General features: G+C 53.0%; 1 protein-coding gene across 4 annotated transcripts; it reads left to right on the forward strand.

The window, feature by feature from the left end:
• Positions 1–188: 188 nt before the first annotated feature.
• Positions 189–8,376, forward strand: GID8 (GID complex subunit 8 homolog). 4 transcript variants are annotated; one of them, XM_021672461.2, is made up of 5 exons: positions 189–261; positions 2,903–3,032; positions 4,722–4,918; positions 5,611–5,808; positions 7,462–8,376. In XM_021672461.2, exons 2-5 carry the CDS (start codon positions 2,915–2,917, stop codon positions 7,633–7,635), a joined length of 687 nt encoding a protein of 228 aa, XP_021528136.1. In that variant the 5' UTR covers positions 189–261; positions 2,903–2,914; the 3' UTR covers positions 7,636–8,376. The 4 variants fall into 4 exon arrangements, with proteins under 4 accessions (XP_021528136.1, XP_012295983.1, XP_012295985.1 ...); XM_012440560.3 differs by lacking the exon at positions 189–261 and adding an exon at positions 965–2,764; XM_012440562.3 differs by lacking the exon at positions 189–261 and adding an exon at positions 965–2,584.
• The last annotated feature ends 6,991 nt before the right edge of the window (positions 8,377–15,367 follow it).

A 15,367-nucleotide genomic window follows, 5' to 3' on the forward strand; every position in this document is an offset into this window, starting at 1 on the left:
TGTTGGTCCCGCCCCTTCGCGGGGGCGCTCCATTGGTCGTCTGCTGGCGCTCTCGTGCTGTCGCGAGAGGTGCTGAGGGGCGGCCGCCGGTGCGCCTGCCCTCCGCTCCCCGCCCCGCCTCCGCCTCCGCCTCCGCCGCGGCCCCCGCCTCCGCCTCCTTCTACTCGGGCGTCCCAGCTGCCGCCGCCCCTCCCCGGCCCAGGAGCGGTTGCAGAGCCGCCGCCGCCCAGACCGCGCAGCGCGGGAGGCAGGATCCTCACGGTAAGATGGCGGCGGCGGGCCCGGGCGGCCGGGCCGAGCGTCTCCCGGGGCCGCGGCAGGCGGGACGCGGCCGGGATGCGCGTCGCCTCCGCTCTGGGGGCCTTGGAGGCGCCGGCGCGGGCTGGTGCGGAGTTGGGGCGCGCCGTGAGTCCCCGCCCGGACGGCTGCCCCGCGCCGGCGCCCAGGGGCCAGTCAGGATCAGCCTCCAGGCGCGCGGCCCCGGGCGCTGGCGTTCAGGGGCGGTCGCTGTCTCCGTGGAGCGACGTCTGTAACGGGGTCTTTTAACAAAATTTGCCGGTTGACAGCGGAGGCCGAGCGGGTGAGGACGTAAAGCGTGGCGTGGAGAGCAGGAGTGTTTGGCACCCGGGGCGCCTCCTCCTGCTGAATCTTCTTATGCGGAGTTTGGGACAACCGAGTTCTTTCCTCAGACAGGGCGGGCCGGTTCTCCAAAGCTGTTGCTTTTCATGGGCGCACGTAACCGCCCGGGAATGGAAGCGCTATGAGTCCCGATCCCCGAATGGGCCAAGGGAAAAGGTGCCTTTCCTAGGGAGCTCGTAACGTGGGTCCTAGGGCCCGCAGCGGGCGCGGTGGCGGAGGTCGCAGTGGGCGGGTCGCTGGAGCCCGCGAGTTCGAGACCAGCCTGGGCAACATCGAGACACCGGTCTCTGCCAAAACCAGAAAAACTAGCCAGGCGTGGTGGTGCGCACCTGTAGTCCCGGCTACTCAGGAGGCCGAGGGGAGAGGATCGTGAGCCCGGGAGGTCGAGGCTACAGTGAGCGAAGATCGCTCCACTACCCTCCAGCCTGGGCAACAGAGTGATACCCTGACTTAAAAAAAAAATGGTCCTTAAGTTACCTTTGATTGTCACGGATAAAAATTTGGTCTCAGTGAGTTTTGCAGTTGACTAAGTGCGGGAGGTGGGTGTTGCTGGGTGACGGCAGCTCCTGGTCACTCCACCTTACCTGCTGCTCCACAGCAACTTTTCTTCTGCTGCTGCCACTTTCTCTGCTTGACCTTCAAGGCTGGCATCCTCTAAGCAATGACTATTCTCATTCCCTAGCTATGCTCTCCCTAGGTGGTCTTGGCTGAATTCTTGGCTTTAAATATCCCCGTCCCCCGCCCTATTTTCCTAATTAATGTTTCCAGCACTGAGCTCAGGATCTGGAATCCAGACACCTGCTTGATTTCTCCAGCTGCATGTTTAATAGTCATCTCAAACTGGCCCTGCTTCTCAAACCTGTTCTTCTCCCAGTCCTTCCTCCTTATTTGTGGCCCCATCTTCCAAGGCCTCTCATGCTTGAGACCTGTGACCATCTTCAGTTCTTCCCTTCCTTTTGTCCCGTTGTCTTCTGTCCAGCAGCAGACAGAAGCCATTGACTCCATGACCAAAACGTCCCGATCTCACCTGTCTCTCCGTCTCTTCTGCCGATGTCCTCTCTCTCGCTCTAGCGTCTCCTTAATGGACTTGCTGGTCCGTTCTCACCACCCTGCGTTCATCCCATTCTCAGCCAGGAGACCAAAATCATCTTTTAGTTTTTTAATTTATTGAAGCACTTTAGCAGTCCTTTGTATAAAGTAGCATCCGTAACATATATATCAGTGACAAAAGATGAAGACAGAGTAGACGGTGGTGTGCCCACTGCCTGTCTCAGGTGCCCAGCCATTCTCCCAAAGTTGGAACAGCTGCCTCTTGGGCTTCGGGCATCTGCGCCTCCCACAGGTAACCCCTCCCGAGTGTCAGCTTTCATGCCCCTGTTTTAAGAAACAAAATAGTTCGGCCACATATTTGTTGCTAAAGCACGTATCACGTGTTTTGTCTTGTTGTTCCTTATGAAACTCATGCCGCATTTGGCCTCTCCTGCAACTTGCTTTTTTCATTCAGCATTGTTGTATGACAGTCATCTTTGTGACTTTGTGTGATGTTATCTTATCTGCTTTATGAAATTCTTGTGTGAATACATGACCACAAAACTTTCTCAGCAATGCTAAAGTCTAAACATCTCTGAAACCAAAGTTTGTGGTTTTGTTTGGCCCAAACCTCGCCAGGTAAAGTTTAATAGCCCCTCCCACTTCGTATGGATACTCACAGATTTCACTAGAGAAGTAGCCTCTGATGATGGGGAACTCCCCCAAACCCCAGGGAGGCTGTTCCATGGTGAATTGCACCAAATATCACTGTACATTGAAGAATTCCGAATTCAAAACACATCTGCCCAAGGGTTTTAACATGCAGTGTGGTTCTGTGCAGGTAGGTGGCTTCCACACTTCTGCCGATTTGAACAGTGCTGCTGGGAACAGGGTTGTCTGTGTTTGCTGCGTTCTGGTGAGTTTTTCTAGAATATAAATGTATTAAAAGTAGAATTGCTGGGTTGTAAGGAGCACACATGTTCAGCTTTACAATGGATGCCGGATTATTTTCAGAGTACAGTCCATTCTCCTGACACCAGAGTAGAAGAGTTCGAGTGAACTTACGTCTTTGCTAAGAATTGGCGTTCTCAGTCTGGTGGGTGTCCTGTGGCAGCCTTCTCTTTCAGTTCATGCTCACAGTGTGGGATTCTCTAGCTCACGGCTCTCCAGCGCTGCCCTTTGCACTTAGAGGTGAATCTAAACCCCTCCCTCAGCTATGATTTTTTTCTTGTAGAAATAAATCAGAATGAGTTATGCAGAAAAACCCGATGAAATCACGAAAGATGAGTGGATGGAAAAGCTCAATAACTTACATGTCCAGAGAGCAGACATGAACCGCCTCATCATGAACTACCTGGTCACAGGTAATGGCTTACAGCGAGGACGCCGCGGCGCGAACGTGGCTCTCCCTTTGTGAGCACGTAAGGAGCGCTGTAGCTGTGAGGTTTGGTGGTGTAATTATTTGTGTTCAGACATTACAGAAACAGTGCTAACTTGGTAAGTTTGTAAATTATCGTGTAAAAGGTAGCCTTTTCTGGAGATCAGATTATTCCAGGTCCCCGAGACCTAACGCAAACCCATTTCTCAGCCTTTGACAGTTTTACTGTTAGATAATCAAGATGATTGAGACTGTTGTGAAGTAAGTATCCTTAAAGCCCAAGCAGTTGATCTCTTCTGGCCAGTCTGGTAAAGTATGCTGGCCTGTTTCTAGAGGGTGGGCCCGACTCAGAGGATGAGAACGGGGCAGGGCAGAAGTGTGCAGTGGGAAATAACACTCAGGCTGTTCTTGATGTCAGCTGGAGGGAGGGCAGTGCTGTATGTGGCAAGAAAATCCAGATGTTCTTAAAACGCATAACACGGCCGGGCGCGGGGGCTCGCCTGTAATCCCAGCACGTCGGGAGGCTGAGGCAGGCAGATTACAAAGCCAAGAGATCGAGACCATCCTGGCCAACGTGGTGAAACCCCATCTCTACTAAAAATACAAAAATTAGCCAGGCATGGTGGCATGCGCCCGTAGCCCCAGCTACTTGGGAGGCTAAGGCAGGAGAATCGCCTGAACCCGGGAGGCAGAGTTTGCAGTGAGCTGAGATGGTGCTTCTACACTCCAGCCTGGTGACAGAGTGAGGCTCCATCTCAAAAATAAATAAATAAATAAAAGGCATAACATGAAAAGTAAATCTCCCTCCTTTTAGTCCCCAGTTCCCACTCCGAGGTTAATCTCTGTAAAAATTTTTTGGGCCAAGTGTGGTGGCTCATGCCTGTAATCCTAGCACTTTGAGAGGCAGAGGTGGGAGGATTGCTTGAGCCCAGGAATTCAAGACCAGACTGGGCAACATAGTGAGACCTTGTCTCTAGAAAAAAAAAATTTTTAATTAGCTGGGCGTGGTGGCTTGTGCTGTGGTCCCAGCTACTTGGGAGGCTGAGGTGGGAGGATCACTTAAGCCCGGGAGGCGGAGGTTGCAGTGAGCCAAGATCGCGCCACTGTTCTCCCGCCTGGGTGACTAAGTGGGACCCCATCTCAAAAAAAATATTTTTGGAAGGTGATGAGGAAATTTAGGCCTATAATTGTGTCGGGGGCAGGAGAAGGGGCACACATGCTGGCTTTGAAGAACTGTAGACACTCTAAGAGGTGTGAGTCACCAGGCCACTCAGGTAGAGCTGGCCGTGGAGGGCCACTGTGCTGTGGAGGTGGGGCCAGTGTGTCTTGCCTAACCTGGCACCAGATCCGCAGCTGCTGGCGTCTGGGCCTAGTGTCTGTCTTCTCAAAGGAGCCCACACCAACGCACTGGGCCAGCAGCCATTCTGACCTCTTTGGCTAACTGCTTAGAGTTTTTGGATGGGATAGCAAGGAATGAGATATACTCTTCTTGTTTTCTACATGTATTTTGAGAGCATAACTTGTAAATTACAAAGATATTAATAGCGAGTCCCTGAGAAAGTGAGGTTCACATCAGAGGTGATTAATTGAGGCAGTTGGAGTTTCTGGAGATACAAAGTCTTTGCCTTAATTCCTTGCTAACTTTCTTAGCAGTGAAGATGGTTTTTATTTTCAGAGGGCTTTAAAGAAGCAGCAGAGAAGTTTCGAATGGAATCTGGGATCGAACCTAGTGTGGATCTGGAGACACTTGATGAACGAATCAAGATCCGGGAGATGATACTGAAAGGTCAGATCCAGGAGGCCATCGCCTTGATCAACAGCCTCCACCCCGAGCTCCTGGACACAAACCGGTACCTTTACTTCCATCTGCAGGTGTGTTTCAGGAGCTAGGGGTCTGGTGTGTTTCAGGAGAGGGGAGTCTGGTGTGTTTTGGGGGGGGGTCTGGTGTGTTTCAGGAGCGAGGGGTCTGGTTTGCAGATACTCGGGAAGTTAAACTTATCTGCAGTGACTGAGAAATAACTAGGCTAATTTGCTTTAATAATAATATTATTTTTGTTTATTTATTTTGAGATGGGGTCTTGCTCTGTCGCCCAGGCTGGAATGCAGTGGCATGATCTCAGCTCACTGCAGCCTCCGCCTCCTGGGTTCAAGCGATTCTCCTGCTTCAGCCTCCCGAGTAGCTGGGACTACAGGTGCGTGCCACCACACCTGGCTAATTTTTTGTATTTTTAGTAGAGAGGAGGTTTCACCGTGTTAGCCAGGATGGTCTTGATCTCCTGACCTCATGATCCGGCCTCCTTGGCCTCCCAAAGTGCTGGGATAACAGGCGTGAGCCACCGCGCCCAGCCACGATAATATTATTTTAATGTGTGTTGGGAGAGGGGTTTGAATTTGCTGTTTTATGTAGTTCAGAAGCTGTTTCTTGTTTTAAAAATGCAAATTTGATAAGATATGCAAGAAAAATCTTCCTCTGTGATGTACTTTTGATGGGAACCTGGTGCGGCCCGCCCGGAGTTCCTGGGCTGGGTGCGTGGTGGATCAGTCTTGTCTGTCTCTGCCTTCAGCAACAGCATTTGATCGAGCTGATCCGCCAGCGGGAGACGGAGGCAGCGCTGGAGTTTGCGCAGACTCAGCTAGCGGAGCAGGGCGAGGAGAGCCGGGAGTGCCTCACGGAGATGGAGCGCACCCTGGCTCTGCTGGCCTTCGACAGTCCCGAGGAGTCGCCCTTCGGAGACCTCCTCCACACCATGCAGAGGCAGAAGGTGGGGCCCGTGAGAGGGAAGCCTCCTTCCATTGCTGACGTGCTCCAAGGGGGATTCACAAAGACACCACATGGGTGGGTTTGTGCTGTGGACTGAGAGACAGGTGGCTTCTGGGTCAGGACACTGAGTAGTTCCTCCCTGGCTTTTTTTTTTTTTTTGAGACGGAGTCTTGCTCTGTCGCCTAGGCTGAAGTGCAGTGATGAGAGCTTGGCTCACTGCAACCCCCACCTCCTGTGTTCACGTGATTCTCCTGCCTCAGCCTGAGTAGCTGGGACTACCTGAGTGTGCCACCGAGCCTGGCTAATTTTTGTATTTTTAGTAGAGACCAGGCTTCCCCATATTGGCAGGCTGGTCTCAAACTCCTGACCTCAGGTGATCTGCCTGTCTCAGCCTCCCAAAGTGCTGGGGTTATAGGCGTGAGCCGCCGCTCCCGGCCCCTCCCTGGCTTTTAATCTTTTATCTTGTTAAGCTGGACTTCATGGCCCTTGGAGAGTATTCTCACCCTTGCTGATTTCTCATATTTATCCAACCCTTCTTCCTGCTTATGTCCCAAGTATGTTTTCATTTAATATCCTGTTTTCTTAAACTTTTCTCTCCTCGCTACTATTTTTGTGTCTGGCAGACCATGACAGCTCCTCGCCTTTCCAGACCCAGGCCCCTCTTCCCCCAGGTCCTCTGCCGGGACCCTGTCCTCCCTGCACTGTCTCCCTCAGGTCCTCTCCCGGGACCCCGTCCTCCCTGCACTGTCTCCCCCAGGTCCTCTGCCGGGACCCCGTCCTCCCTGCACTGTCTACACCAGGTCCTCTGCCGGGACCCCGTCCTCCCCGCACTGTCTACACCAGGTCCTCTCCCGGGACCCCGTCCTCCCCGCATTGTCTCCCCCAGGTCCTCTGCCGGGACCCCGTCCTCCCCGCACTGTCTCCCCCAGGTCCTCTCCCGGGACTCCGTCCTCCCTGCACTGTCTCCCCCAAGTCCTCTGCCGGGACCCTGTCCTCCCTGCACTATCTCCCTCAGGTCCTCTCCCATGACTCCATTCTCCTTGCACTGTCTTGGAAGGACAGCCTGTCCCGGAGTCCACTGGAGATGTTTCCTTGAGGCGTGTGAGGAGGCTGCCGGTGTGGCCCGCTGTGCGGGTCTTGCCTCTCTCCCAGTCCCCTCAGTGCTCGGCTCGAGCCTTGCTCTTGGCACTTAGCTGCCATCGAGGCTGGATGTGACATTTGCCGACCAGACTGTTAGCTTCCCCAGTCAAGGACTACGTGTTTAATATCCCGAGAGTGTCTCACATTTAGGGCTCAGTGTTTGTTTAAACCACATGTTTTTAATGAGTGCTGACACTCTGCGCATGTGGTGTTTTGTTTTGTTTTTGTTTTTTTTTTGAGACGGAGTTTCGCTCTTGATACCCAGGCTGGAGTGCAATGGCGCGATCTCGGCTCACCGCAACCTCCGCCTCCTGGGTTCAGGCATTTCTCCTGCCTCAGCCTCCTGAGTAGCTGGGATTACAGGCACGCGCCACCGTGCCCAGCTAATTTTTTGTATTAGTAGAGACGGGGTTTCACCATGTTGACCAGGATGGTCTCGATCTCTTGACCTCGTGATCCGCCCACCTCGGCCTCCCAACATGTGGTGGTTTTATCGGATGTCTTTGTGTTCTAGGTGTGGAGTGAAGTGAACCAAGCTGTCCTCGACTATGAAAATCGCGAGTCAACACCCAAACTGGCAAAATTACTGAAACTGCTACTTTGGGCTCAGAATGAGCTGGACCAGAAGAAAGTAAAGTATCCCAAAATGACAGACCTCAGCAAGGGTGTGATCGAGGAGCCCAAGTAGCACCTGCGCTTGTGTGGTGGCCCCGACAGCAGCCCTGCGCTGCGGGGCTTGCCTGGGATCAGCCTGCGACTGTGGCTTTCTTACTGCAGTAGAGAACTCTTTCTCCCTTGTACTTTTTTTTTGACCTGGCATCTTTTTTTATAGGGAAAAATGGCCTTTGTAGGCAGTGGAAACTTGCAAGGAAAGATGCCGTCCCTTTGGCAGTCTGATGCAGACGTTGCAGCCCGGTACTCGCTGAAGAATCTGGCAGTCTGCGGTTGGCTCTTGTGCGTTCCCGGGGCCTCTGGCTGCTGAAGGGTTTGGTCTGCCCCAGAGGGCTGTGCTGTTAGGCCGCAGCCCACTCCAAATACAGGAAGAGCGCGAATCATGATTCTGCTGTTAGCTTAGGCAGACGTTACATCCTACTTCCCCTAAATCTTGTCGGGCCTTCACCTACAAGTTTTTCCTTACCCCTGTGGTTTTTTGTGGCTTTTTTTTCCATAGGAAAGAATATATAAATTTGTAAATCCTAATTCAAAGACGGCTTGTGTGTGAGGGCATTCAGTTTGGTTTTCCCTTTGGTCTGGGTTGTGTGGCTTTTGGGAGATGTGTGTGAGGGGCTATGTGTTTTTTAATTTTTTAAATATATATTTTGGTGCTGTGCGTGGTGAGAGACTTGTTGATAGTGGATCAACGAACCATCTTTTCTGGGCAGTTGTGTTGAAAATAAAGGTTTCTCTTTGATTGCAAGAATGACCAAAATGGCCTCTAAAAAGTGTCAATCATCTCAAACGACATTTGCCTTTGGGACGCTCTTCCCCTGTGATGGCGGCAGTGGCTTTTTTTTGGTACCTGCAGCTGGAAAGGCCTCTTGGCCCTGTGCTGAGTGAGCGGCCTTCCTTAGAGCGAGGCAGTCCTTGGCCACAGGGGACACAGGGCCTCAGCTGCTGGTGCGCAGCTGTTGGCACAAGAAAGCGTGTGTTCAGCCTCAGTGATCTGCCCTTCAGCATCTCATCTTCCGCTGTTGGTGGCTCTGCAGGTGTCCTGCACTCCCAGATCCGTCCCCTGCTCTGTGGTGGGCAGAAGGGAAGTGGCACAGGGCTGTGTGTCTTGCCTGCCAGTCAGGATAGTTGATGGCACTTGCCTGTGTAGCTCTTGGTGCGGACGTGGCTGGACTCATCACAGTGCGCCGCCGGGCACTGTCGACCCCACTGAGTGGTGCCAAGCGTTGGTTTTGTGAATGTTCATGGAACTGCTGACCCATCCGAAGGCGTCCTTTGAAGGCAGTGGAGACTGCAGGTGCATCTGATGGGTGAAATTCTGCCAGCACTTGAATCTGGGATCTCACCTTATTCTCAAGCAGCAAGGCATCTTGACAAGCACGGTCTCTGCGTGCGGTCTCTGGGTGCGGTGGCAGCCCCGGAGCTGGTCAGGTGACCTGCCTCCGAGGGGCCGTCCTCACCGCGCTCCTGGTCCCTTGAGTATTGATAGCGAGGCGTCCACAGCGCTATTCTCGCCACTGAATGACGCTGCTTTCTCCATTGGAGCCGGTGAGGTTGTGTTTTCAAGCCCTCTATTTCTCTTTCCAGTGGGTAGGAGCTTTTAGCAGTGTTTACTTTGACCTAGATGGCTTATGTAATTAGTAAGAGATGCGAAGATAGAGCTGCTGCAGTCCTCACAGAAGCATGGTAGCCTCCAGACTTTCCGCCTGGCTGACCTGGGACTTCGTCAGGTGCAGCGCTGGGAAATGGTGCTTCCCCCGCCAGAAATGCTGCCTCCCAACCCCTGCTCTCCCGCACCTGACCCTTCCTTGGTATTCTTTCCTCTGAGGTTTGAGGATGAAGATAAGTTGGAGAGAAAGAGAGTAACTGCTAAGTGAGATACAGCAGAAGCTAGAAGAAAACTGTTAGGTGAGAGATATGTCCGCTCATTTTCTCTAACGGCACCAGATAACTCAGCATCTTCCTAATTACCTTTATTATTAGTGTATATAAGATCATTTATTGTATAATATATAGTCAATTCGACTTACTCTTAAAACGAGGGGGGGTGAGATGCATAGCAGTGGGAAGTCTCTCCACGAACTGGGGGAACACGAGTGGGTCCTCACATGCCTGGACTGTCACTCTGTGGCTGTCACACGAAGTGCTGCTGTTGACTTCCAGTTCAGCCGGTGGGTGGCATCCAGCGCGAGCAGATGTCGGGAGACTCGGCAGTCTCCGAGGTTGCACATTCCTTCCCGTCACGTGGGGGCTGCACTTGCTTTTCTCACGGTCTGTTAGTGCACTGGAGGTCTTCCAAGGAAGTGCTTTGCACACTTTCGCCCTGCTCCTTTTACAGTCCTTGTCTTTGCAGCAAGCAAATGGCATTAAGGCACTTTGGGATGATGAGCCTTCAGTATCATTCTACTTTGTCTCATTTCGTATCTCACTGTTGTGTTTTCAAGAAGGTAGTTTCATTTTACAGAGTCGTTTATTCTTTTTACACTATCTGGTGGAGAGTGCCTTGAAATAAAATGTGAGAATATTCTGGTTCCTGATGCATGAAGTTGGATGGGGAATAACCCCTAGTCCGGAATCTTTGTGAAGCATAGGGTTACTGCAAGGCAAATGGAACGAACGCATCTTGCCATTTGAATCAGGGTCTCCAGTTTCTAGAAAAGGCCGACAGTGGTTGGGACCAAGGTCTCCGTGGCTAATGACTGAAGACGGGTGCTCGTGTGTGTCTGGAGTCCCTGGAAGCCTCGGGAGGCAGAGCTGCTCTTCCCATTCTGTCAAGACACGGTCTGAAGAAACGTTCAGGACGGTTTTTCTAAGGCAATGTGATGTCCTCATATTCTTATTTCCATTTCTGTACGTCGTTAGCTTTGAAGAGTGGAGGAGCTGGGGGTTCCAGAAAGAATCTTAAGACGGGTGTTGAAGACAGTGATGGCTTTGGAGCGTGGAACTCCATTCCCTTCTGGGCTGTCACTGCTAAGTCTCAGCGTGAACAGACCGGGAGGAAAGCATGGTGGCCAAGCGGTCTGTGCATGTCCCCACCGACGGAGAGCAGTGCGTTCTTCACAGTAGGGTCTCACGGGTGTGGATGCACGGCAGACCATGGCCGGCGCAGCTGCCTGCTGCCGTGTGTTCGGTAACGGCTGCTCCGTCAACTGTTCTGTTCTGATACTATGCGCGTTATTTTTTACAACAGGTATGTTTTTCTTTCAGAAATATGTATTGCTTTTTTCATACTTTTTGCAAATTGTATTGTCAGCATTAGGTCAGTTGAAGTCCTGTATGAACCATAACCTGCTGTGGGACCTTTGTACGTATTGGACTCTGTTCTTGATTCCAGTGTGGCGTGTGTGCCCCCCAGTATCTTTTGAAAAGTGCAGAAGAGGTTGCTTCTACTCCCTGTTCTTAATATAACAGTAAAAGTTTTCACATTTTTCTCAGAACTGTCATCTGGAAGCTCTTTTTTTCCTAAGGGTATTTTAATAACAAATACTACCACATTTGTATTAAAAATAGGTATCTTGGAATGGAAGGACAGAAGAGAGCTCGCCTTGCAGAGTCCCCCTCGGCCGGTGCCGCCCCTTCTGGGGCTTGTGTGTGTTTAATCTGAGCCCATCAGCCGCCCTCCTGACTGGGCACTTCACGTTTGATAAACTAGTTCCTTGGTGCAAAGGAAGTAGAACTTCTAGCCACCCACTGCATGAGTTTAAACTGATTTGAGTAGCCTAAGGAATTCTTTTGTATTGTTTTTACTTAATGAAAATTTCCAAACATATTAAAAATAGAGGGAACAAGCCCGCACAGCCCAGTGTCCGCCAGTCGACCTGACGCCCACCATTGTTTTGGAGCCTGAGGCAGGAGATAATGGTAGGTGTCTACCCTGGGCAGCTCCCAGGCTCTCAGGGCCACGAGCGCCTTCGTGAGTGGAAGGCCATGGTATGTTCTTGGCAGGACTCAGACAGACAGCTTCAAGGGCCTGAGGTGAAATTCAGAACCCGCCTGTGCACAGAAGCTGAGCAGCGGGCTGTGGAGCGAGGTGTTGAGCACCTGCATGTTTGCTGGGTGTCGGAGAACAGGGAAGGCCTCCCCCTGCCTGCCGCCCCTCCCTACGGGGCAGTGACACGTTCCAGTGTTCTTGATGTCCACATGCCTTTGCCACTCCGTCAGCATCACTGGGCAGGAGGCACCACAGTAGTTTTTGGTGGAGGTGGGTATCACCAGGGGTGCTTGGGTGTGAGCTCCCACACTACAGTCTGGAGGCTCACACCATCCTTGCACACGTGACCTGTCTGTCTGGGATATTCTGCATTACTTTGGAATGCCGTCCTTGCCTGCAATTTCACTTCTGTAAAAGCAGAACATGGGGCTTGAATAGGCCTTTGGTGTGACCAGCTATGGCAAGAATCTTTTGAGATGGGCTCCTTAGGGGTACAGTGTCCTGGGCTGCTTCTGTGGCCTTTTCCAGAAGCCACAAAATGGCTCCAGAGATAAACAGGCTTGTGCTACGGCGCCCCAGCACTGGGCACCTGGTGCGCAGGAGCTGAGGCGCGGCCCATGGTTAATTGGTAATAATCATGTCCCTGTGTCTGTGCGGTAGGGGCTGTTCCTGTCATTTCACACCCCAGTATCCACCGGTTGGCCTGGAACGTGTGTGGGGAATGTATAAAGGGAATGTGGCGTTCTGATTTGCCTGCAGCATTTCAGCGTTGCCTAGCTGGAAGGCCAGGTTTACGGGTCCAGATTGTCCACAGCACAGAAGACCATTTATCAGGTAAAGCCTGTAGACCCTCTTGCACACAGCTGTAACCAAAAGGATTAACAAAAGGAGCGCGACTGAAGGTGAGTGGGTTTCCTCACGTTCTGGAATGCAGGTCACGTTGCAGGCTCTTCCGCCCGGCTGTGACTCACGCTGCAGGCTCACTCCAGAGCTGAAGACGGCTGGGTGCCGCAGCGCCTCCTGTACTTGGATCTCGGTGTATTTGAGAAGGAATTTACGAGCTTGGGAACCGAGGAGAAGCCGTGCGGCGGCTGCTGCCTTGAGCTGCCACCTGTCAGGCAAGCTCTCCACCTGGCTGTGACTTCTGCTTCCTGGAGACACATCCGCAGGCTTTCCTCACACAAACACGGTTTTCTCTCTCTTATGGATCACAGTGTTTGACTGATAGCTGTGATAATTTTCCCAACTGGCTTTGAAAGTGAAGCAAGCAGACCCGTCACCAAGGATTCTCTGCTGTGGAGGGTCATGGAGGAACGGAAGAGGTGCTGGCGGTCACCCCGGCCCAGGGGTCGTCCCTGATCGTCTGCAGACTTATGTGCCTGTCCAGTCCTCACTGGGTCCTCCAGGTTTAGAAATGTCGGACACTAGTTCTCATAAGAGTCAGCGAGTTCACCAACACTTCGAAAAATGAACTGCTCCAGAACCTGGAAGGAGGATTCCATGTAGCGTCATCACTGCAGACTTCATCTTTTGGGTTTCGAGCGCCGTCTCACACGGTTCTTTGTCTTTTTCCAGTCTGCTGTTGACGGGATTAGCCCAGCCCGAAAGGTGCCCCACCTTTGCAGGCAGCTCCCGCACGTGGTGTTCAGTGCCCGGCCTTCCCTCTTGCTGCTGCTGGTCGTTTGTGGCGGAGGAAGGTGTCATCTGTCAGTCTCTTTTTTTTTTTTTTGGCCTCCTTGTGTTGAGAATTGTGGTTGGGCTGGAAGGGTGCAGGGCTAAGTGGGGTGCAGAGCCCCAGGCTCCTGGCTGGCTTGCCTTGGTTTACAAGAAACTGTGCTGGGGTCTCTGCAGGGGTGCGTGGCGGTGGAGGCTGACAGCAGGGATGCCACACGTGCAGCGAGGCATGGATTTGCTTTAAAACATCTCTAGCGTCGTCCCCTTAGAGCAGCACTGGAAATAAACAAGCAGGTGTGAGGCGGGCCAGACCCAGCAAGTGGGGGTAGCGCAGCCCTGCAGAAGCAGAAGGCCGATGGGTGCTGGCTGTGACTGCCCTGTCGGCAAGGCCACCCTCTGTCCTTGAAAACCCAGGTGTTCACTGTCCACTGTCTGTACATAATTTTTCACCTAGGCCTCAAAGATGCTTGTGTGGGGGGCGGCTCACAGAATCAACCAGAAGCCTGGAGAGCCTCCATCTGGCCACTGCCAGGATGCAGCTTTGTAACGTCCCTGTGAGATGTACTCCTCGCCCACCCACCATTCCCTGCATGGCCTGTTGCTTCAGCTCATCCAGACTTCACTCAGGTGTCCAGGGGTATCTCCTCAGCCCGATCTATTTTTTTTTTTTTTTTTTTTTTTTTTTTGAGACGGAATCTTGCTCTTGTCGCCCAGGCTGGAGTGCAGTGGCACGATCTCGGCTCACCGCAACCTCTGCTTCCCGGGTTCAAGCAGTTCTCCTGCCTCAACCTCCAGAGTAGCTGGGATTACAGGTGCTAGCCACCACGCCCAGCTAATTTTGTATTTTTAGTAGAGATGGGGTTTCTCCATGTTGATCAGGCTGGTCTCGAACTCGACCTCCCAAAGCATCGGGATTACAGGTGTGAGCCACCGTGCCTGGCCAGCCCAACCTATTTGAAGTAACACCCCTTCCCTATGCCTTTCATTTCTTTGATTTTTGCCTAGCTGCCCCAGAACATCAGCTCCAGGAGGAAGGGGACTTTAGGTAACCAGATGACAGATGTCTGCTGCAGCATGATTTCCTTGATAGGAAATCACCATCAAAGAGTGAACGGATGCGAACCACTGGAAAGAGGAGAGGACGCGATTGACAGCAATATGTTTAGCAACACTTTTCCTGGCTGTGGGCGAGGGCTGTTTGGGGTGACAAACCTCTCTGCCACCATCTTTTTACCCTACCCCACATCAGCGATGGGTGAAAGCATGGCCTTGCCTTTTAAGGTGCTGGTGTCTTTAAGATCTGTTCATCTCTAGGCTTTGGGAGCAGGCCCTGCCCGGGCAGTGGTTTGGGCTGCTGGAGACCTGAGGGCTGAGGAGGGGCAGGGCTAAATGTGGTTCTGTTCTGAGTGCAGGACCCCACCTGTGGCCCCTTGACCCTGGGGGCGGCAGCTGCGGCCTGGAGGATGAACTGAGGTGGGCCTTGGTGGAGGTGGGGGTGAGGGCTTGAGGTGCAGACCCTCCGCCTCCTGGGGAAAGGCGTGGTGGGGGGGATGCAGCGTAGCAGGGTGGGGCTGCGTGGTCAAGGTCTTCTTCCCCTGCTGGCTTCATCCTGGAAGCATCGGCTGCGAAGATGCTGGCCAGCCCCAGAGTTGCCCAGCTCTCCCATGCTTGGTCCAAGGGCTCAGGAGTGGACCCATCCCTGCCCTGAAAGATCCATTTTAAAAATCGGTGACCCCAGACTTCTGTCTTCACACTTGGTTAAGACTTTATCCCTACTTTTATTTGATTGGCACCCAGCCCTGTGAGGTGGGCACTGCCATCACCCCCCATTTTATAGACAGAGGTCCCCATGGCTCCCTGTTGTGTCCAAGGGATGGGTGGCACCTCTGGGACCAAGTTCCTCACCCGGGTCCTTCTCTGAATCCCCAGTCAAACCAGCCTGCACCGGGCACCCCCCGCTGCCCCCACGCTAACCTCGGCTGGGGCTGAGCTAGAGTGCGTTGGACCGGCCAGGGCAGCCATCGGCCCCCTTCCTGTGGGGCAGCAGGGAGGGACGTCAGCAGGGTGGGGCGGGCACCCGAGTGGTATGCCCCGCCCCACCGCCCGCCCTGGTGGCCGTCTCGGGGCGACAAGTCCGGGGAGCAGC

The sequence above is a fragment of the Aotus nancymaae genome, unplaced genomic scaffold (genome assembly GCF_030222135.1).
Source record: "Aotus nancymaae isolate 86718 unplaced genomic scaffold, 86718_ANA_hifiasm-v0.15.2.pri h1tg000029l, whole genome shotgun sequence".
Lineage (NCBI taxonomy): Eukaryota > Metazoa > Chordata > Mammalia > Primates > Aotidae > Aotus > Aotus nancymaae.

Bases quoted from the DNA above. Each gene is read 5' to 3' on its own strand.
- GID8 (XM_021672461.2), top strand. From the start codon at position 2,915: ATGAGTTATGCAGAAAAACCCGATGAAATCACGAAAGATGAGTGGATG. The intron at 4,919-5,610 runs GTGTGTTTCAGG...CTCTGCCTTCAG, and splicing joins ACCTTTACTTCCATCTGCAG to CAACAGCATTTGATCGAGCT. The intron at 5,809-7,461 runs GTGGGGCCCGTG...TTTGTGTTCTAG, and splicing joins ACACCATGCAGAGGCAGAAG to GTGTGGAGTGAAGTGAACCA.